This window comes from Hippoglossus hippoglossus, chromosome 4, assembly GCF_009819705.1.
Source record: "Hippoglossus hippoglossus isolate fHipHip1 chromosome 4, fHipHip1.pri, whole genome shotgun sequence".
In the NCBI taxonomy this organism is placed as follows: domain Eukaryota; kingdom Metazoa; phylum Chordata; class Actinopteri; order Pleuronectiformes; family Pleuronectidae; genus Hippoglossus; species Hippoglossus hippoglossus.
The window spans coordinates 5,009,547-5,031,353 of NC_047154.1; the positions used below are offsets into that span (position 1 = coordinate 5,009,547).

The window sequence follows — 21,807 nt, forward strand, 5'->3', positions numbered from 1 at the left end:
GCAGCCAAATCCAATACATTTGAAGTAACTGGTGACCAATTCTTCAAACGTATAAGAACAACAGGAAAAAAAACCATAAAACGCCTCCATACTGTTTCTGTGATGTCATCCAAGTGTCCATAAGCCCCGACATTCGCTCCAGGCAGGATGATAACAATGGACATTTAGGCTAAAAGTATTATGTAAATGACGCGGTTTTGAGTCTAATTTGAATGTCGAGCTTCCGGACAACTGGATAACATCACAGAAGTAGTATGGAGGCGTTTTTATGTTTTTTTCCTGTTGTTCTTTTACGTTTGAAGACGTGGTCACCAGTTATTCCAAATTTAAAACTTTAAAATAGGACAGTATCAGACATCCTTACTTCCTCAGGCAATTCATGCCAGAACCTTGGGGCCCTGATGGCAAACACTCTCCCCTCCACAGTTTTCAGTCTATCAGGAAGTGACAACATGCCCCGCCCTGATTACTAACACCTCTGTCTTTTACACTACCGTTCTTCTTGTTAGTTTCCTACGTTGAATTCCAATGTTTTCCTTGTTAGTTACTGTTTAAGTTTTGTTTGTGGACCTCACTTTTTCTTTAGTGTTTTGTGGATTCTCATCACCTTACTAAAATGCGTACCATGTGCCACGATTCGTAAGTTATATTAAAGACTGCCATCAAGTCCTCGTGTGCATCTGCGTTTGGGTCCTCACTGATTCCAAATATAGGAACCTGATTGTTCTGAAAATCAAAGTCAAAATGAGAAAAAATTGCGGTGTTTTAGAGTTCACTCTAAATATCTCAATTAGGCTTTCATAGGAGCCCAGCACCTCTTTGCTCAACTTCAGTTTGAGCCCTGGTGACATTGTTGGCTAATGACTTGCTCACTTTACATGCCTTAGAAGTGTGGTCACTGTAGCTAACAGGTTATCCAGGCATGCTAATGTTAGCAGTTTACATTAGAGCAGATAAACAGTTTTTAATCAATTCCTTACACCCAAGCTGCCCTGGATACATGAGCGGCATGTGTGTGTCACAGAACATTTAGTTTTTTATTTCTGCGCCCATGTTAGAGTGGCCTCACTGCTGCTCTCTCTTGGGAGTTGGGGTCCCGCCTATTTTCTTTGTGTGCAATTCAAAGTAAAATAGACAGTGAAAATTATATTTGTCAAAGATGTAGCTTCCTGCACCTGTTTAATCGTAAAAACACTATAGCGTTTCTATTGACTGAATCCATTCATTTGTTTTTCATTGTTGTTCAAATTTGTTTATTGCAGGACCGGAAGATGCACGACTTCATACCGTAGAGTCTTAGTATCTACTTAAGTACATAGTCCTACTTTTATTTCGAGAAAATTTGTATTATAAGTCATAAAGGAGTTTTGATTACAAATAGACAGTGAATACATTAGTAAAACGTTGAATATGCCAGTAAAAAGTAGGGCACCTCTGGAGATAAGTATGCTAGATGATTTATTGATAAATTAGCATGAGGTTATTAGCATAATCAGTGCCTGTGTATTAGATCCTGCCTCGCAGATATGGAAACCAAGTGAGGGCACAGATACATGAAATTACTCTGCCTAATTAAAACTCTCCATGTAAACAATTTCAACTGGGTGCCCATTGATGAACTGTGAATTTAAGACGGATTATATTTACTGTGTGAGTCTCAGATCTTTAGTGCTCCTACAGCACGACATTTCTTTCACATGAATAATGAAGTAAAATTTCACAGATATGTAAAAACAACAAACCTGTAATGGCAGCAGCACAAAAAGATCTGCACGTTGGACTGAGGTTTAGATCTATTAGTCTACCGTCAATAAAATCAAATGTGGCAGTCAGCAAAATACGGAGTCTGTCCAGTGTCGACTGATTGGACTGTAGCACTTTGGATGTGCTCCACTGCAGTTAGATGGATATAAGAGACCAGCTCTCAGCCAAGCATCTGCACTGCTGCTAAATGGATATAAAAGAGGATGTGATTGATTCTTGCTGGCCTCCCCATTTGCTTTGCTTCAATCCCCCTCATTAATAAAATCACTAGGCAAAAAATACATCTGAAAAACATTCACACATCTATCAACCAAGTCAACCATGTCTAACCAGTCTTCTTCTCTATAAGTGATTAATTCTGGTATAATATGGCTCATGCTTCTAAAATGATGAATTGATTATTGAATGGATATGAAATTAGGTGGCTGTTTTCCAGTCATTTGTCAGTCACATAGCGTAACACGCCTCCATAATGATTCCTGGCATCTGAGTATCATTTTTTCCAAAGAGAAAAGCATCAGCTCTAATGGCTTGATACATTTACAGGATCTAAAATTGTAGCTACCAGTTCAAAAGCAAAAATGAAGGAACCAAAAACTACAATTGTTTCTTTTCTCCAGGGTAACACTGCACTTTTGTAACTCATTAGTTGGTGCATGCTTTTTCTGTAAACACTTTCATGTCCTTTTTTAAGTTTAGCTCATTCCGCATGTAAATTACTTGTTATCTTCTCATTAAGTATCCGCTATAACAACATTGTTTGAACAGTAACACATTTTTCAGTGTTTTTTTTTTTAAGCATAGGCATTGGTTATGGTAATCAATATTGTTGGGGCTAAACAATACTCTAAATTGTTTCTGGAAACGTGTCTATATGAGCATGGACTGTTGATTCTTTTCACTAATTAAACCAGGCTGCAACTCTTTCAATATGATATAACTTTACAGTTATACAGGTGCCGTGTTTAGACACGTGATGTGGATTATCTTGTACATAAAAAGACAAACACAAGCAAAAAACAAACCCCCTGAAAACCTGATTTCAAACCCTACTACGCCACAATGTTAGATATTCAAAACTAAAAGGTTAACATTTGTATAAATCAATAATTAAACAGTTTCATCAAGAGTTTACCACTCAAAAGAAACGAAAAAATACAAAAGCTGTGCAATTATTCATTTCAAAAAGTCAGTGTTTATTGACTGGATGCTAATGGCAGCAGCCTACTAATGTTGTGAGAACCCAGTTGACGTTATTAGCTACATTAGCCTAAACAAAGTAATGTTAGCATTTGTGAATGTTATGTGAGGAGAGCTGCTACAACGGATAAACCGAACCCTAATATTTCAGGAAATGAAAATTTGTGTTGATCTGTATGTCTTTGAGGTACTTAGATATATTTGAAGTGCTTCCTCCTTTTGTTCAAAATGCTCAGTGGTTCCATTTGCATGCTGGCTTTGGATTGCCTATCAATGGTGCCTAATAATCTGCATTAAATACAAAATCCTAAAAATCTCCATGTGCCAGTCCTTGACTGTTTCTCTTGTATCTCAACAAATTGCATTGGACCTGTTGCTCCACCCGCACTTAGCATCAACATTCAACATGTTGTTGTTAGTGTTTACTGTGCCTGCCTTCTTCTTCTTCTTCTTCTCTTTGAGTTTGACTGGAACACTTAGGTTTATTATGCTGCCCAAATCAATCTTGTACCTTTGGTTCCTCTTTAGAAAATGGAATACTCTCAGGATTTTGGCATTGAGCTGGTACCTGAGTATCAGTTCACTTAACATCCCTACCAACAACAGTTAATACATTTTAGTTCTTTTAATAATCGTTGCTCCACTGTGATAGGTTTACAGAAGTGGATGATGTCATTACGTTTTTTCCAATGGAGCCTCATCCACCTCGAACAGTGAGAAAAGCATGGTTAGAAACATAAACACAGAAATCCCTTGTGAATTAACCAAAACTGTTTATTTCCATGTAAGACCACAACACCACTAGTAAGAAGATGAGATCATTGGTTTTGTCGTCATTTAGTTAAACCTGATTAATCAGTCTATTGGCCTAGCGTCTTGTTTTGACAAAGGTAGGATGAACTATAAATGTCAGTAAGCCTGTTGACAACTCTAAGATGACAGTCCTTCAAATGGAGAGGTCAAGTTTTCCCTCACATTTTCAATTGTGCTGTTCTTTATATCTTCGCTCTGAATTCTCTGCACATAATGTGTTAAATGGGACATGAAAGTGTTTTGGGAAACGTAATGTTTACTCCAGCGGCAGCTCAGTAATTACATCTGAAGCTGATGCTACTGCTGACCCCTGGTCACCCCCATACACACTAATGAGCTCCATGGGGAGCAGTGACAGCCGTTGCAGAAACTATAACCACCAATCCCGCTGGTGCGTCTATTGAGAGTCTGCATGCAGGAAGACAAGGCCTCTTGTCTCTCATTTGTTACATTCTGTCTTTTTTCCTGTCTTGCAGTTGGAAAGACGTCTCTGATCACGCGGTTCATGTATGACAGCTTTGACAACACATATCAGGTAAGTGCTACTGCAGGCACATAGCGAAGTTTCTAGTGACCAGTATGACACACTGCAGTGTACTGTATGCCTTTCATTTTTCATACATAAAATAAATAAATAAATAAAAATAAATAAATCAACCAACACAAATAAGGCTCATAATAATAAAGGAGATAAATGCACAACAAACATAGTGTGTGTGTGTGTGTGTGTGTGTGTGTGTGTGTGTGTGTGTGTGTGTGTGTGTGTGAAACAAGGCAGTTAAAGGCAACATGGAGATTAAAACAGACACGTCTGAACTGAACCACATCAGGAGCACAGTGAGCCCTCAGGCGATCCCTGTTTCTAAGCCGGTACTCCAAAGCAGCTGAATCGCACTCATCATCCTAAAAACAGAATATTGCTTATGCAGCTGCAGCAGTGCTCTTTGCAAGCATCTGCAGACACGCAAAGGACCCTTAAATATAACCTGTGGCATTATTGCTTTATAAGCAAAAAGTTCTGTAGTAATAAAAATGAATAAAAAATAAATCTCACAAAGCTATTCTACCCTCCTTCTCATATTGTGTAGAGTGTGTAAATGTGTGTCTTTCAGTTCACCCGGGCTCTGTATCCAGGGAGTGTATATGCACAGTGTTATGAGCCTGTGTAATTTGGGAAAAAACGTAAAAAGATTATCTTTGGAAACACTGTAATCCCAACAGCACATAACAAGAAGAGGTGAACCAAACCTAACTTTTGTTTTGCTAAACTTCAGGTAAGAAATACAACTTAATTTGATTCTGAGAATTATTTATCATTCAGTGGTACAATTTGCATCATATTCAATAAATACACAAGATCTTAAATAACACAACATCCCTCAAGATTACCTCAACATTAGCTGTGTCATTATATCACACTCCACGATTACTGCAGTATCAAACATTTACAATCAAATATTTGAATAAAAGATAAAAGATTTTGCAATAACTTTTGCAATTACTAATCTTTACCATCTAACGTGGCTCCTCAGTTTAATGGGGCAATTTTAGTCAATCACTAGTCAACTATCTAGAAAATCTTTAAATGCACAAAGTCCTTAACTGGATTTAAAAACAGCTGATACAACAAATTCATCCTTGTAATATTTTAAAACAAATATCACATCAAAGTGTTTGAATTGAATACTGCATCAACATTCATGTTTGCATTTAATAACTCTCAGTTTAAGTTTTCTTTTTAAGACCTTATTGAACTTGATGGACGTTGTTAGAAATATGATTCAGCTTTTATTCAGTTAGTTCTTATTATATTAACAGTGTTTCTACAAAGACCTATTTTCATTGGCCTCACTACATCCTGCCAACACGTCTCCTTTGTTCAGTGTTCACACAGTAAGTACTGGGCTGTGTTGTAATGAGATTTGGAAGGAACATTGTGTGTGGATTAAATTTTCTCTGTTACCGCTGTGATGCAGTGCTTCACAGTTGCTGCTCCTTCGTCTTATGTCCCTATATTCATAAGTCATGTAAGACTACAGAGCCACAGATCTCACATTGACTAATATTCTTGAATCTCCATTATGTTTTTTCTACGTATCACCCTCACAAGTTGCTGTTGAACAGCTTCATATTTGGGCAGGGTCGGCTGTTCACTCAATATCTTGACCTATCAGAATCTAACTGGTGGATATGGAAATTCGTGGACTCTTGTTTACTAAATGTTTGGCAGCTAATAGAGTGAAGAGGTGTCTCCTTTTTTTCAAGTTCCATTAAACAATTTCTGGAAACAAATTATGAAATGAGAATTGTTTTGAATTCATTACTCTTCTTCAGAGGTTTTTCCCATGTAAGTTGAGACTTCGCAAGGGGGCATGGGAGAGTTGAAGGTGGGAAGCAGAGTGACGAGGCATGAGGCCAAGGTTATTGTAGTTTTGGTCTGCTCACTAACGGTTCCAGATACAGAACTGGCTGTGACCCACGCATCATGCTTAAAATACCCAAGTCTGGACATTTTCATATATGACTTAGTCAATTCTAAACAGAGCTATTACCATAATTCAGGTTCAATTTGACCCTTTCCTAGAATATCATTATTGACAATATCCATTGTGGATAAATGGTCATAAATCAGTGGATTAATTCAACACTTTTTAAAAAGATGCTCCTGATAACTTGATAATCCAGGGATAGTTGTCTCTACGCCCCCATGTGTGTACATTGCCAACTTTTATCTGAGGGGGGGCCCACAGTGTCAGACAAACCACTGCTATATTTCAGTCCAGTATTCGCGATATTTCTACATTTATAAATGAGACCTAAATGTGACATGATCATTTCCTGCATCATTTTCAGAAATTGCACACTAGCAACTACCATTAGCTGGAGTGAACGTGGCCTTCTGCTGTTGCCTGTCTATCTCGTGTGTCTCGCTCCAAGGCCACTGCTCTCACTCCCAACCTGAATGCAGTTGGGTAAATTACAGCTGTGAAATCTGGCAGCCATCAAAGACAGCACTAAGTGCAGCCATTCTGTGGAGCATTTCGGGAACATGGTTTACCAGACAAATGGCCGTCTGCACTGGCCTCATAGTGGTGAGGCCCTGTCCTCCCATTATAAGTGGGCAGGCAGCATCTTTGGCAGACAGATGCCAGAAAGATAGCATCTGCTTATTGAATAATATCCACATATGCTGTTTAATGTCAGTCACTGCCCCACACTATTGTAATGGCCTGTACCTCAAATGATTACAGCAGCCAGGGAGTAAAATGAAAATCAGATGGTTATTTTGTTTGTGGGTAAAACAAAATAATTTGAAGCCTCAATTTAACTCCGAGTCCACAATATAGCCTCCTCAATCCCTACTTACAGTCACCTTGTGGATCATGATTTTTTGATAGGTGCCATATTCTCTACTTTCTTGCCAGAGCGCAGTCTCTCCTGTGTGTGTGTGTGTGTGTGTGTGTGTGTGTGTGTGTGTGTGTGTGTGTGTGTGTGTGTGTGTGTGTGTGTGTGTGTGTGTGTGTGCCTGCTGTGCCCATCTTCTCTGGGTCTTATCAGTGACAGGTAGGGCTGCAAATGACGTTGCAGTCTTTTTCTAGCTCAACTCCTGAGACCTTTGAGAATTAATTAAAATGCTGCGTGCATTAGCTCGGTCTGTGTGGTAACGCTGCTGCTCAGAGGGGGAGGCTGGATTTGCCCAGCGAGGGTGGAAGGATGTTATGAATGTGAGTCTTCACGGGAAATGCGTCTTTGAGAGGATTTATGAAGTCGTTCAGGCTTACGTATCATATTGTTCTGTTTTCATCTAAGTCCAGCTTTCAGATCTGAGCAGTTCACTCCTGCGAAGGAAGACAAGCAGTGTATTTAGAAGCAGAGGTTCATCAGAAAGATGAAGGGGAGCCTGCTGGTGGCTTTAGTCAGCAGGAGGATGCGAGCGAGGCCAGCCTGGTTTGCTGCCACTAAAGCAGCAGACTCCCATCAAGCAGCCACCCAGCCGAAGGAGACACAGGCAGGCGGCCTCTCTGCCTGGCAGCACATGCTAAAGGGATCAGAGGCCTCCAGAGGCTGAGTGCTTCTGTCAGCTGTGGTGGGGCTGTCAGTCAGGCCTGGCCACCAGGCTGTGACTGCATCTGTCTGCTCTACCAAAAGACTCAGATATTTAGTTTAGCTACTGGTGAATGTGATTTACCAAATATATGAAATATCACTCGCAATATCAAAACGCGCGAGTGTTTTTTTTCCAGAGTTTTGGGGTTGGTAGACATGCCAGATACCCAAATTAACGTGTAGAAGCACTAACAAAGTGGAATTTTCATGATATGTCCCCTTTAATTGTTTCAGTGACCCAATCTGCACAAGGGTTGGAAATTAGTTTAATCGTGAATGATTGTTGTATTAGGGTAAATAAATCTACCCATACTGCTTTGTGAGACGAATAATGTGAGTTAAATAGACTAATTATGAATGCACTGACACTCCCCATTACATTGGTTACAAATCCAGCGTTCTATAACTGCCGGCTGTCTGAGGGAGGAGGCGTGATCATACTCTGATCTATTTCTTGTTGCGCTGGCGATTGACTTCAAATTAATCAGATTTGGTGTGTTCACAAACTGTGAGCAAACGCCAGTATGCTCGCTGTGCCTCAAGGTCTGTTGGTTTAACGGCGTCCCTGCCAGATGGAGGACCTTGAAAGTCCTAGTGGGAGCAGTGGTGGTGGAAGAAATATTCCTGCTCACTACTTACATGAAAGCTGAAATACCCCAATGGAAAAATAGTCAAAAACATTACAAGATAAAGGCATGTGTTCATTATTTAAGTTACATTTGATATCAAGATGAACATTTTGCGTGTGCTCCATGAATTATCCTGCGTTATGTTTTATGATCTCATCGGGTTTCCATTACTGAAATAGGAAATCTTGTGAGGTTGGTGACTTGAGTCAGTGTAAACACTGAACTCACACGTAATCAAAAGGGCAATGGAGCCGACCCCCCTCTGGTCAAAACTGATCGAAGGGCTACTGTTGCAAAATTGTAATGGTGGTTATTGAAGGAATGTGTTAAAACAGTATTGTGCACTACTAGCACATTGAAGATTAGCAGCTGTTAGCCTAGAAAGGCGGATTCATTTTTTTTCCTAGAAGATTCCTCCTTGAGCTACGCTAGCTTGATTGTAATTCATAGTTTGTTCTTTCGGACAAACGCATCTGCCAAAGGATCAAGAAGTTGCTCGTGGCGACAAACCCACAGAGATTCATCACCCAGCCGTCCCACTGTTATCATACGTTTATACTGGAGTAGCTCTAAAAACCCACTGTCTGCTACCTTCCCAATACCTGATGGCAGACTGACAGTTAGTCACTAGCTGGTGAACACAGTGGAGCATCAGCAGCTTAAACTTTTTTCTTAAATCATTCCACAACATCATTTCTGAATTGCCTGGTTAATATTGTTTGTTTGGGCTCATGGGGTAATAGTAAAATATATTTAAAGTCTAAAGGTTAATAAACATGATGTGTTTGTTAAATGTAACTTCTGGGGCCATATCAAGAGTTTTCCTCGACATACCTTACCATCTGTGAATCCCAGTAATAGTGTTACTTCTCACAAGCAGCCTCCCAAATACTGTCTCTAATTATCTTGCTTTGTTTTTGTCATCATTGTATGTATTTACACGTACTGTAGGTTGTAACTGGTAAATCGATGTGTTCCCATATGAATGAACTAATACAAATAACTATTTTTAAATCCAGTTGGTTGGTTAAAATGGGTGGTTGATAATACTAGTTTTGCTCATCTTACATTGTTCCTTTCTTAATGTACATTTCAATTACCTATCAAGGTTATTGTGGGGGGTTTTCTGCATGTTTTCCTGATAGCTTCAGTGTCGTTTTGAGTGTAAAACTGATGTCTTCACACATTAGAAATTAAAAAACAACTTATTTAATGATAACTTTATACATGAATAAACACCTCAAAACAGCTACATTCAAGTTAAAATACATTTGAAATGTAAAATCAGTAAAAAAACCTCAAATATGTCTCAAAGCTTTCTTTGCCCTTGTCACTGGAAGAATGAGAGTCACAGTCTGTCCTTTGACGATGTGTGCTGGTTAAAAATTGAAAAGAAACATTAATAATTTCTGCTGATCTAATTTGTTCATGTATAGCTGTCTGTGCAGGATTCTATATTTAAAACTGTGGCGAGAGAGAAAGAGAGCGAGAGCCCACAGCACGTCCGCCCCAAGCTTAGTCTCCTGCAACATCTCTATGCTTTTAACATCTTTCATGATTTTGTATCAATAATCCAACTGTAAATCAGCTGGTTTTAATGCTTTCTCAGCTGACACACATTTGTTTAATGTTACCGTTATTTTATGGGCTCTTGTTGTGTGTCAATTTTAAGCACACAGTGATTTTCTTTTTTTTCCAGTAAAGTCAGCCAAGTTAAATACTTTTACAGCAAATTCAGCCAGAATAACTTCTCGGATTTACTTTAGAACCTCACTTAATCTACCTGTCCGTTTTCAGGCTGATACAAGTGCAAAGTACATTTTTATTTCTAATACTATAATCTCATGTGCAGCACTATAATGTGATTTATTTGAGCATGTATTTACAGCTCCTCTATGCTTGATCTGACTGAGTGGAATGGAAGAGTATAAATGACATCCTGTCTTCATGCCAGACCTTTCTATGTTAGTCCACTGTGGAAGCTGTCATCGCCAAGGAAACGAGTGCGTGATCAAGTTGCTGATGCCCAGCTCTGTGGGCAGTGGACACCCTGCTGGACTGCTTAATATAGACAAAAAAACACGTACACCATTTTGCAAAAGAAAAAACTGGTGCAAACATATAAAATGTGTCTCGGTACAAGTAATTCTCTGAAAGGTTTTAGAATGAGTGGTAGTGGGAGGCCTGTAGTCTACAGACAGGTCGTAACCTGTCAGCCCGGCAGACCTATCAGTGTGGGATCCAGCTGGGTAGTGCTGGAGTCTGCAAGCAGGGGTCACATAGGTGTAATTATACAGCTGGGGAGTGGAGCACAAGCCCAGGTCACTCCTACACAAGCTGTGTCATCCTCCTACACACACACACACACACACACACACACACACACACCAAATATCTGAATGCACCACATGACCACATGAAAGGGTCACAAACCACATCTGCCTTAGCCAGCTGTCATTGAAAGTCTCCCATTCCAACTTCTTCTGATATCATGGCAGTAAAAGCTGTGGGCTTGTCAGCAGAAAGTAAACATCCTTAAAAGACGGAACACATTGCTGTCTGCCTTGTGACACAATAAGGAAATGATCATATAATAAACAGATAATGTGGAACGGTACAAGCCATGATTTTAAGCAAATGATTTCAGTGTAAAAAGCCAACCAAACACACAACTACAACTACATATTTAAACAATATAGGTCTTTAGTCTTGTGTATTATTGCTCTTTGATATATTAGATCTTTCCATGATTGATGTGTATTTTCCTGTATTATTTGTGATTAAATAATACACCCACACACTCTTTCTAGTTCAACATATATAAGCACAGAGTTCAATCAACAGTTCACATTAGGCTTCACTAATGTTGTTGCGCTGGGTTCCATTGTGTTGCATTCATTTTATGATATTTATTACCCCCACACATAAGAGATGGCAATGAACTGTAGCCTGATCTTACAGTAACCTGTCCTCCTTGTATATAATTGTTTGCCTCACGTGGTGTTTACAGTGATACTGATCCATTATTATCTTCTCTCTCTAAACCAGGCCACAATTGGAATTGACTTCCTATCGAAAACCATGTACTTGGAAGATCGAACGGTAAGAACCTCAGCTGTACCACCTCATGACAAATATGTGTGTGTGTCATCACTGCAATAACTCAAGCACATACTGTAGCATTGTCCATGTCCACAGTAATACAGTGTTTGCATTCAAACTGTACCCAGCAGTACTGATGACATCAGCATGACATCTTTATAGCCTCAGACATGTAGATGAACATGGTCACACCTGTCTGTTTATCTTGAAGAATCTTTTCCTACAGCAGTGCGACCTTGAATCGGTCACCATGAGGTGTCCACATTTGTATGAATAATGCATGTGTATATATATTGTTCTGAGTATATGTGCTGTGTAAGTCTTTTTATGTCTGTGTGGAGGGAGCCGACTGTTCCCAGGCTCTCTGACTATCTGAATAATCTCAGCCTCCTCAGCTTTCTCTCTCTGAACCCCAGGTGAGGTTGCAGCTCTGGGACACAGCAGGACAAGAGCGCTTCAGGAGCCTCATTCCCAGTTATATACGGGACTCCACTGTGGCTGTGGTGGTCTACGACATCACAAGTCAGTGTCCCTCAAGAAGTCCGCTCAATCTACACACTCTGTTATACCTTTAAATTGTTTCATATTATATTTTACTGCCAACATGGGTGGGCAGAGCTAATCTCTCGCTCACTGGAATTATTCTTTGGGGAAAAACTAAAACTTCACAGATAACAATTTTGAAACAGAGTGACAGATGGAGTCCCCTGAGAAAAGAGATCTGTGCTGTGATTTCACAAATATCAAATATCATTTTAATGTTTCCCAGATTACATCCACTGAGCAATGAGATGAGATACATTACATTAACCTCCCACCCTACCAAATTATCCTTAGAAACAGTAACCATGACTGAAGGGGAATATAGATAACAAAATTGTGGTAGTTTAAATCCTATTCTAAATTCTTCTCTCCGTCCACCGAGAGGAAGAACCACTTTGGATCAAGGGCATTTGAAGGGTCATTGCTCAACTTACTTCTCACCTATTTCGGCCTTTTTTTGCTGTAGTTTGCTTGTGGTCTGAAATTGAATGACTCTGTTCATTGCCCTCTTTCCACATAAAACAGGTTTTTGTCCATCCTGAATAAATCATGTAGCAATCATCTGTATAAATGACAAAAATAACCCATTTCAAAAATGTGTCAGTTACTTCTATGCAATAGATAATAAAAAGCAAAGACTAAGACACTTATTGTAATATGTCTGCTCACAGGAGATTGATTTTATTTCAAAGTTAAAGAAAAACAGCATGGGTTACCATCCACCACAACCATTTCTCTTTTCACCTTAAAACGTGGGGTCTGTCTCTACAAATGACCAGTCTAAGAAATGGATACAACCCTTAGTCTTCATGCCAGTGAAGCCGCAATGAGCATGACAAGGTCATAGGGTTTATTAAGAACTTCAACCTGCTTCAGAGCTGCAGTGTGTGGATTGATTGTGTAATGGCAGTACTGCCTGCTTCACACAGTCCCATCTGTCCATGAGTTATTACCTTAAGATCATGACATGTGCGGAGATTTTTCTGCTGTATCTTCATCTTGCATTCATTTTTTGTATCATGTATGTAATGAGTTCAATTGATTTTATATCTGTCAGTGGATTTCACATTATTTCTCTGCAGCTGATTTAAAAACACCAAGCACTGATTAAAAATCCATATGAAATGTCAATGTTTTTCCTTTCAGTATTGAATGTCTTTAATGTGACTCTGTTTTGTTTCTTGCCTTTCTCAACAGATGTTAACTCATTCCAGCAGACGTCAAAATGGATCGACGATGTCAGGACAGAGAGAGGAAGTGATGTCATCATTATGCTGGTCGGCAACAAAACAGATCTGGCAGATAAGAGGTGTGTGGTTACTGTTTACTCCTGATCCTGTTTCCTCAGTAATTACATAATTTTTTGTCTTTTAGTCAGCATTTAATTTGATGTCTTGACACCATGGCAACCATGATGTGCAAAATGTCTGTAGCAGCAAACAACACCAAGCATGATAAAAACATTAGACCGTCTGCACAGCTTGTCCCTGCAGAGATGGCGGTTTGTTAAGGAGCCGAAGCTTCTCTCATTTCAAAACTAATTGTCTTCTGACAGCTATAACTCCTTGATAAATAACCATATTTTTATTATGAATACCACCTTAATCAAGTTTCAAGATAGGTATGAGCCATATATTATGATGGTGGATATACTCTTTAGCATAACTACTTTTGTTAAGCAGTATTCTGGTGATTATGGTGAAATATGCAGCAACTTGAGGAAATTATTCAGTAATTCAGTTTTTTTTTTAAGGAGGATTGTGACAAGCTACTGATGAGACAGTGTTAAGTAAATCTCAAAAGGTCTAAGAAATGTATATGATGAATACGCAGTCGTGGAAGAACAGTGTAAAATTTAAGGCAGAATCAAACCATAAAATATCTTGTCTCCTGCTGCCAAAATGCATGAATTATGCAGACTGTGTACAGATGCATGCTGTTCCTACTCTATGTACATCTATGTTTCATTTTTCCTCCGACACCCTGGAGTATTGTCTCTTAAGTTAATGAAGAAGTTCCCTTCAGTGTAGAATCAAAAAACTTCCTTTTCATACATTCTCAAAATGTTATTTGCTCATAATATTTCTGTAACCATGCATAAATTATACACACATCTTTGGGCAAGCATAACTTGTCTGCATTGTTAACATGTAGAAGCTATACCGAAGAAATTCACATTGGAATACACAAAGATCCAACATGTGACTGAGTGAAGGGAAAACAGGCAAACTGCTGGTGATGGCAGTTTCCGGGGTGCATCTCACTGGAACTGTCAGAATAAAATTCAAAGCTGCCCCAGCAGCAGACAGAAGACCAAAGCTCCAGTTTCAGACAACAGACAGATCATATACAGTATATACAGTACAAACTGGACATGGTCATGCAAAGATATGCAGATACACAATGGAAACTAAACAATATACTGAATGCTTACAAAAGCCTGAAAGTAAGTATTTTAAAAATATATTTTACATTAGTATAATTGTTAATATACTACAGAACAGAGTGGTGTGCTAATGTTAATTATGGCTACAGTCAGGGGCACCATCTGAAAAAGTTATGAAAATGATTGAACCTTTCCCCTTCAATTTATGGTTAATTTATTTTTACTGCCATTTAGTTGGGTCTTAATAAGGAACTGGAAGTTAAAGCCCAGTGAATGTTCTATGATGAAGAAGCAAATTCCTGCATTAAGCTCAGCATCATCTCCTAAACTGCTTCTTACAAAAAGTAAATCAGTCTTACTGCTGTTCAAATCAGTGCAGACAAATTAAATAGGCATTTTACTGCTTTTTAAATGACAGTTCCTCACAGCTTTGCAGTGCTCCATTTTCCTGCTGCATTATCGTGAGCAATAATTCTGAATTTCATAAATAATTTTTTCGACCTTTTTTTTTCCATTTATTTTAAAGAAATGGAAGTTAATCATAGTGACACCCTCATGCAGATGTGGACAGACCGGACAGGGAATGTCTCACAGGAGGTGATGAAAGTTAGACCGTTGGTTCTGTTTTGTGTCCTCTCACACTGAATAGAAATACTCACCAAAGGGAAGAGAATAAGTCCATGCATGTGTGTTGTATGTGAAGGTACAAGAGTATTCTGGAAATTTAAAGGGGAAGAAAATCTGAGATTACAGGAATAAAGTCATAATTTTAGGCTACTTGTATTTTTGGATGGTGAATATGAGAAGATCAACCTGTTGCTTCTGTTAAAATGAGGAATTTGGAGCATCTCCTTAAGTTGTACTTAAGTTTAGGTTTCATCAATGATTAAACACTAACATTACAACATTATTGTTATGTGCAAGGAAACTGTCTATTCCAAAGAAAGAACCACATGGACTTGTAAGAAATGGATTTGTAGAGGAGGAAATGTTTAGTAGTGGTTCAATGTGAGGTTATTGTTGGTGACGTCTGAGTAATAGTCAATAATAATGATAAAAATAATAATAATAACAATGATAACTTAATTTTCATCATCTTTAAAAACAGGGTTTACAAAGTCCTTTGACAGACAAAGCAGACACGGGGTCATAGCCAAGATGCATTCACACAGACAAAAACAATAAATAAAAGCAAGACGAAAACAGCATCATTTACAACCAGTAATTACCAAAAAAGAATAGGAACAATAAAAGAAGATCACATTAAATAAAAGAAAATAAATACAATTAAAGCAATAAAACATAAAAGATAAAAAGACGAAACAATGACGCATTAAATGACTTAGAACATGAGTGTGCGAAGTCAAGTATCTGACATGGATAGGGGGGGTGAAATTCCTGTGTGAAACCATCACCCAACATTTTACCTTATGAGGTTAATATTCACGTGTATTTCATTACTTTGCAGTTGCTCTTGAGGAGTCTTATGAGATCAGGGTTTCCTTTGTATTTGATAGTTTGTTCCGTCATGTGTGGTGCAGCTTTTCACAATGCTCCATGCTTATGGGAAATAAAATATGCACAGTTCAGGTTCTTCTGAGACGTGCATCAGGGAAATCTGGTGTGCATCATAGCAACCCAGCATCAACCTAATGGAGTCTGGAAAATGTACTTGTTCAGTCAGTTGATTTATTACTTACTTTGTCTTTTCTTTATTTCTTTGTTATACGCAAATAATAATACAGTACTCATGTAATAAATACTGCTCTGATGAGGCTTTTGTTAAACCTGCATAAAGGGATTTTTGGCCACCTGGGGGCAGCGCAAAAATTTGTAATCACAACACTGACATATGCAGGCAGTTTGCATATTTACACACCCTGCAGACCCAGAGCAACATTAATGCTTATTTGAAATTGCGTGTTTAGATAGGATGACATCACCGGACCAGGGCGCATTTGTGAATGGCTCTGTAACCTCTCCGATCATTTTCGATTTTCAAAGGGCCGTTATCAAAGGTTCCAGACCAAAATACCTCTGGAGGCAATTAGATTGACCTACACAAGCACTCAGGGCTAAGAAGCATGTGACGAAGCACAGAGCTACAGAAAAATGTCTGGAAGACCTTCACCTGCAGTTGTTTGTTCTTTTAGAGAAAATATACAGACACGTTTGTTTGACACTGTCACAGTATCAGATTCAACAGACGTCTCTGAAATCAGCAGCCACCTCTTGGTTGTAAGCGAAAATGTTTCAGCGGCTCTCCTCTGTCAGTCATTGTATCAGTTTGGATAAATGGTTTTGATTGGCTCGACTGGTTTCAGGACACATGGAGATCTGTGTGAAAGGGAGGGAGGCCAGACGCTTCTGTGAGAGAGAATGAATATGAGCTCACTGTTTGCTCTGGTTTTCATCCTAGTTTTCAGTCACCTGGCAAATGTTAGTCCAATACTCACTTTCTTCTTAGCTTTTTTTTTTTTTTTTAGTCTACAATAATTACTGAGGGACATTTCCAGCTCTTAAGCTGCACAATAATCACCAGCTACTTGCTAACTGTGTCTGTCAGCTGTTTGGTGCTGGGTCAGTCGTGCACAGGTTTTTTTAATGCTGCCTGCTGCCTCTGGAGAAGATTGTCCTCCGAGCAGTGAGAGTGAACCAGAACAGTCAGTTTGCAGGCTGCAAAACCAAAACAATAAGCTGAGAGATGCTAAAATGCTCCATGGAGCTGAGGGGAACTGCAGAGTCAGGTGATAAATAAAATGGGAGGGGTTTGTCCACTAACCAGAAGGTCAGTGGTTCGATTGCTCCTCCAGTCTGCATGTGTCCTTGGGCAAGATACTATATACCAAAACTGCCCCTGATGAATGTGCCCACAGTGTATGAATGGTGTGATAGATGAAGCGCTGCATATAGAAGTGCTGTATGAACATGTGTGTGAATGTGATTCTGAGTGGTCAATAAGACTGGAAAAGCACGATATAAATACAGTCCATTTACCATAAGGGTCACCCATAGGTGAATGCGTATATATCGCCATTCAAAGTTCTTGAGAGTTGAACTCCATGCGAGGCCACGCTGCCAATTTGCCTTTGCCACAGGAAGCAAATGTTTGAATCCATTCCTCGTTCTCACAGATGCAAAGTGAATGGGAGCCGACGGTTCCCTTCTGAAATATTCAGGTCCTAAATCTGTCGACTCGTCATGAAGAGCGACACCATTCACATTACATTTAGTCATTTTATGTATTGTTGTTATAAAATATAATAAGACATAATTTAATACACCTTTGATGAACAGCTTGTGGATTTGAAAAAATAGTAGTCAAGGTTGTTTTAGTAGAGTGGGCAGCAGGGAAAAAAAGTCTGTCAACTCTGCAATGCTTCTTCATTACCTCTGCAAGGTTATATTTCTATCTGCGGTTGGTCATTTGTCTGTTAGCAGCATTACACTTTCTTTAACATTGTGAGATGATGTGTTTTTTCACAGATGACCTCAGGAATAATTCATGGATCAAGATGAAAAAAGCAGGCATATTTGGGCTTCTCTGAAACTACAAATGTTTTGCTAGCGAGCATGAATGTTGCTAGGATGCCACATATTGCACACTCATTAGGCAATTTTCTCACCAACTGCCTGTCTGACGATGAATAAGCCTCGGTGTTGTTTTATGTTGGGACACAGACGCATTGCATCCAGAAATAGCCACAGAGGCACTGGTGGAAGTCTGTCATGTGGTGTTATTATGTAAATACATCTCCTGTGCAGTGTTTTCTCTTCTCACAAAACAAACTTCTCCTCCTGTCTCAGAAAAACTGGGTTTCTTTCTTCTTTGCTTTGATACAAAGGGCGAGTTATTTAAGACGAGGAGGACGATCTAAATACAATGTTTCTGTGTTTGCATTGAAGCAGCATGTGTAACTAGTCAAAGTTAATGTGTAAAGAAGTGATATTTTTGCATTAGTATAGAGCTGAGATTCCTTTTGTGTTGAAAGAAACTAAGACAAGAGCGGTTACGTCATGTTTTCTCCAGAACAACAGTGGCGGGTTGATTTGAGTCTGTGGTCTTAATGAACCTGCCGGCTCTGTGGGCTCTGGAGTCAGCAGGACTTGTATTATTGGACACCTGACGCAGTCTCCGTTTCACAGCCAGAGCCAAACAAACACTCACTTTCATTAAAATGTAATGCAAATTGGCTGTTATTAATTTCTCGCAGGACAATGTAATTAATCACTCTCATTCATTAGCTAATTAGCTCTGGTGTGTTCACACTAAAGACTAGAATACCAGGAGCTTTAGCTACAAATAGTGCGAGTCCTGTGTAGCATCTGGTCGTCTTTGTTGAATATTAATATGAGGAAATAAGCCTCTGTTTTGTGCCCTCATATAGTAAACAGTGTTATTGTATTTATTATTACCTCTAATACATTAATATGCTGTGACTTAATGATGACTCTCCTCTATTCACAGGCAAATCACAATTGAGGAAGGTGAACAGAGGGCTAAAGAGCTGAGCGTCATGTTCATAGAGACGAGCGCCAAGACGGGTTACAACGTCAAACAGGTGAGTGAGTTCAGAGGCTTGGTGCCTAATAAAGAATTACAGGTACTTACTTTTACTCCCTATATTTCTACTACTTATTTTTTTTAAACAAGCTTGTAACTTTCATTTTAGTGCATTTGAGGGGACTTGTCCGTTTTATTTATTTTTTATCATCGAGCACCACCTTCCCAAAATCAAGACGGATTTCAATCCAAATGGACAGAAAAGACGATTCTTTGTTGTATATACATATTGGGGCATATCATGCACAACAAACATGACAGCGAGTAAAAAGATGTAACAAGATGAAACAGACGAGAGGAAGACTCAACCGTAGGGAAGAGGTGCAGGGCATATGTCCGTGACGAGGAGTAACAAATCAGCCAACATCGCTGACCACGTCAATGGCTTTAACACCTGTGTTTAGTTTATTGTTTTATGTTTTATTTGATGTAAGAGTGGTTTAATTTAAATGAGTCTCAGTTTGCTTTGCACAGGTACAGCTGGTAGAAATGGCCTCTAGAGGGAAACTTTTTACTTTTAGTACATTTCAGAGCCTGTACTCAAATACTTTTACTTAAGCAAAGAGGTTGAATCAGTGCTTATGGTTTTGGCACATTACCACCACCAGCTGTGGATTAGCCGTGCAGCATGAAGCTGGCAGCAGTGATATGTACCTTATCTAAGTTCTCGTGTGAATGTGTGTGTTGGAGATACAAACAGTCTCTCATGGGAACGTTGCTCCACATCACTCCGAGCGGTCAAAACTCCACAGGAAACCTTTAAGTGCCTCTTGTTTTTCATATTAAATATAACTATTAAATGTGCAGGGAAATAAAACAGGGAGTGCAGCATTGTCCTCATTACTGCTTCCTGCTGACACAACCAGCACATCACCAAGACTGAGCTGTGCCTGTAATAATTCAGTCACAGTAATGATTAGAGCGAAGTGGGGGTTGGTTCAGCTACACTGCTTTGTCTCTTAACAGATGTTTGTTGTTAAAAACAACGTCTGTCTGTTCAGTTAATAGAAAGTACACTGCGACGAAGGCGAACTGTATTGTGTCTGTCAGTGAATGGCGTTGCTGGCAGTCGTCTCTCCTTCTCACCCCATCACGGCAGAGACAGAGGAGGCTATTCTCCACCTTTGTTCAGGACGGAGACAAACATGGTGCTGCGAGTGTGAAACATCCAAAACAAAGGACACAGTCCTGCGACCAATGGCTGCTGTTTTTGTCATCTCTGCCCACTGAGATACTCTATCAGCAAATTCGAGCTTTAAGACTCCAACTCAATGATCATTTAGATAATTAGACTACATCGCTACTAAAAGATATCCTGCAACATCATGGAATGGTAATTTTTGTTATGTCTTACATAAAATTTTAGACAAATTTACTTATTTTGGTTTATTCAAATGTATTCAAATATTTTTTACTATTATGTTTGTATCTATTTATTCATAAAAACTGAATTTTAAGTTACATGTTTTCTTAAGCCATAGTTTGGTTTAAAATGTGCATTGTCAGTCCTAGAGACATCTTTAGTTACAAGTGGTTTGTGTAATAATGTGGAACAGAGCAAGGACATAATGAGAATGTCTGATTTGAATGGTCTATATATGTCTCACTGACTCATCTGCTGAGAGGCTTGTTCCCGAAATCATCATTTTCATTTTCAGACATCATGTTTCTGTTGTTGAAGCTGGAATTGGAGTTGCAGCTTGTGTGACCGTGCAAAAATGAACAGCAGTGACTTGACACTTGCTCTGGTCTGATATACAGTCATAGTAATGAAGATATTTATTTTTGTTTAAGTCACATTATTATAGTGTGGTAATGCAGTACAGACTTTTTAAATCAGTATAATCTTACTGCTGCATTATGTCTTAACAATGACGTTGACAACCACATAATTGATATCCCAATAAAATGAATAGTAAGAAGTGACTGCATAGGAGTATATCAAACCACCATGCCATGCACTGTACTATACTGACTTGTTTACAAATGTATACATGTTCAGCAGTAACTGGTTGGCTGGTTATTAGACAACTAAGACAAAGTAAGTGTTCATCTTGTGTTTTCCTGATTTAAATTAATGAAGTGTCCTTGTGTTTCTTTGTCTGCAGCTGTTTCGTCGCGTGGCAGCTGCTCTTCCTGGGATGGAAAGTATGCAGGAGACGAGCAAAGAAGGCAGTATCCTTTGACCAGTTTGCATATCATGAAAATGCAATCATGAAAATGATATGCAAATCTTCTAAACTCCGTGGAAACTTTATTTCCATCCTGACACAATAACATCATTCACTGTCAGCTTCTCAATTAGACATTTCCAGCGCTGAACTCCGTATAGTGACACCGATTTAAATATGTGTCACCTACCTGTCCAATTAAGTTTTTCAGTGTGACAATGCCACAATCAGTTTTTCAGCTTGACGAGTGGAGGGTGGGGGGGGGTTAGTCAGACAGTAGGTGGCTGCAGTTATCTGTGGTGTGTAGGCACATTGGCTCATTGTAACCAGTGACAGGAGTCTCAGCATCAGTCAGCTGGTAGAACTCTCCTCACTGGCACCTCGTACCTGCTGCTGCTGTCACTGCTCCCCCTGTGGAGAATGTGTCCGGGGCTGCAGCACTTTTTCACTTATACAAAACAAAATCCTAATTACTCTTTTAGGAAGTAGCGTTCAGTACTGCAGAATAATTCAAATATCACACAGTTA

General features: G+C 39.1%; 1 protein-coding gene across 2 annotated transcripts in view; it reads left to right on the plus strand.

The window, feature by feature from the left end:
- Positions 1–21,807, plus strand: part of rab6ba (RAB6B, member RAS oncogene family a) — a 50,384-nt gene that overhangs the window by 19,725 nt on the left and 8,852 nt on the right. The window contains exons 2-7 of one of the 2 annotated variants that reach the window (XM_034582890.1): positions 4,254–4,312; positions 11,562–11,615; positions 12,011–12,137; positions 13,356–13,467; positions 19,013–19,106; positions 21,217–21,283. In XM_034582890.1, coding sequence (XP_034438781.1) covers positions 4,254–4,312; positions 11,562–11,615; positions 12,011–12,137; positions 13,356–13,467; positions 19,013–19,106; positions 21,217–21,283 — 513 coding nt within the window. The remainder of the gene's footprint in view (positions 1–4,253; positions 4,313–11,561; positions 11,616–12,010; positions 12,138–13,355; positions 13,468–19,012; positions 19,107–21,216; positions 21,284–21,807) is intronic. The other variant, XM_034582891.1, reaches the window with a different exon arrangement.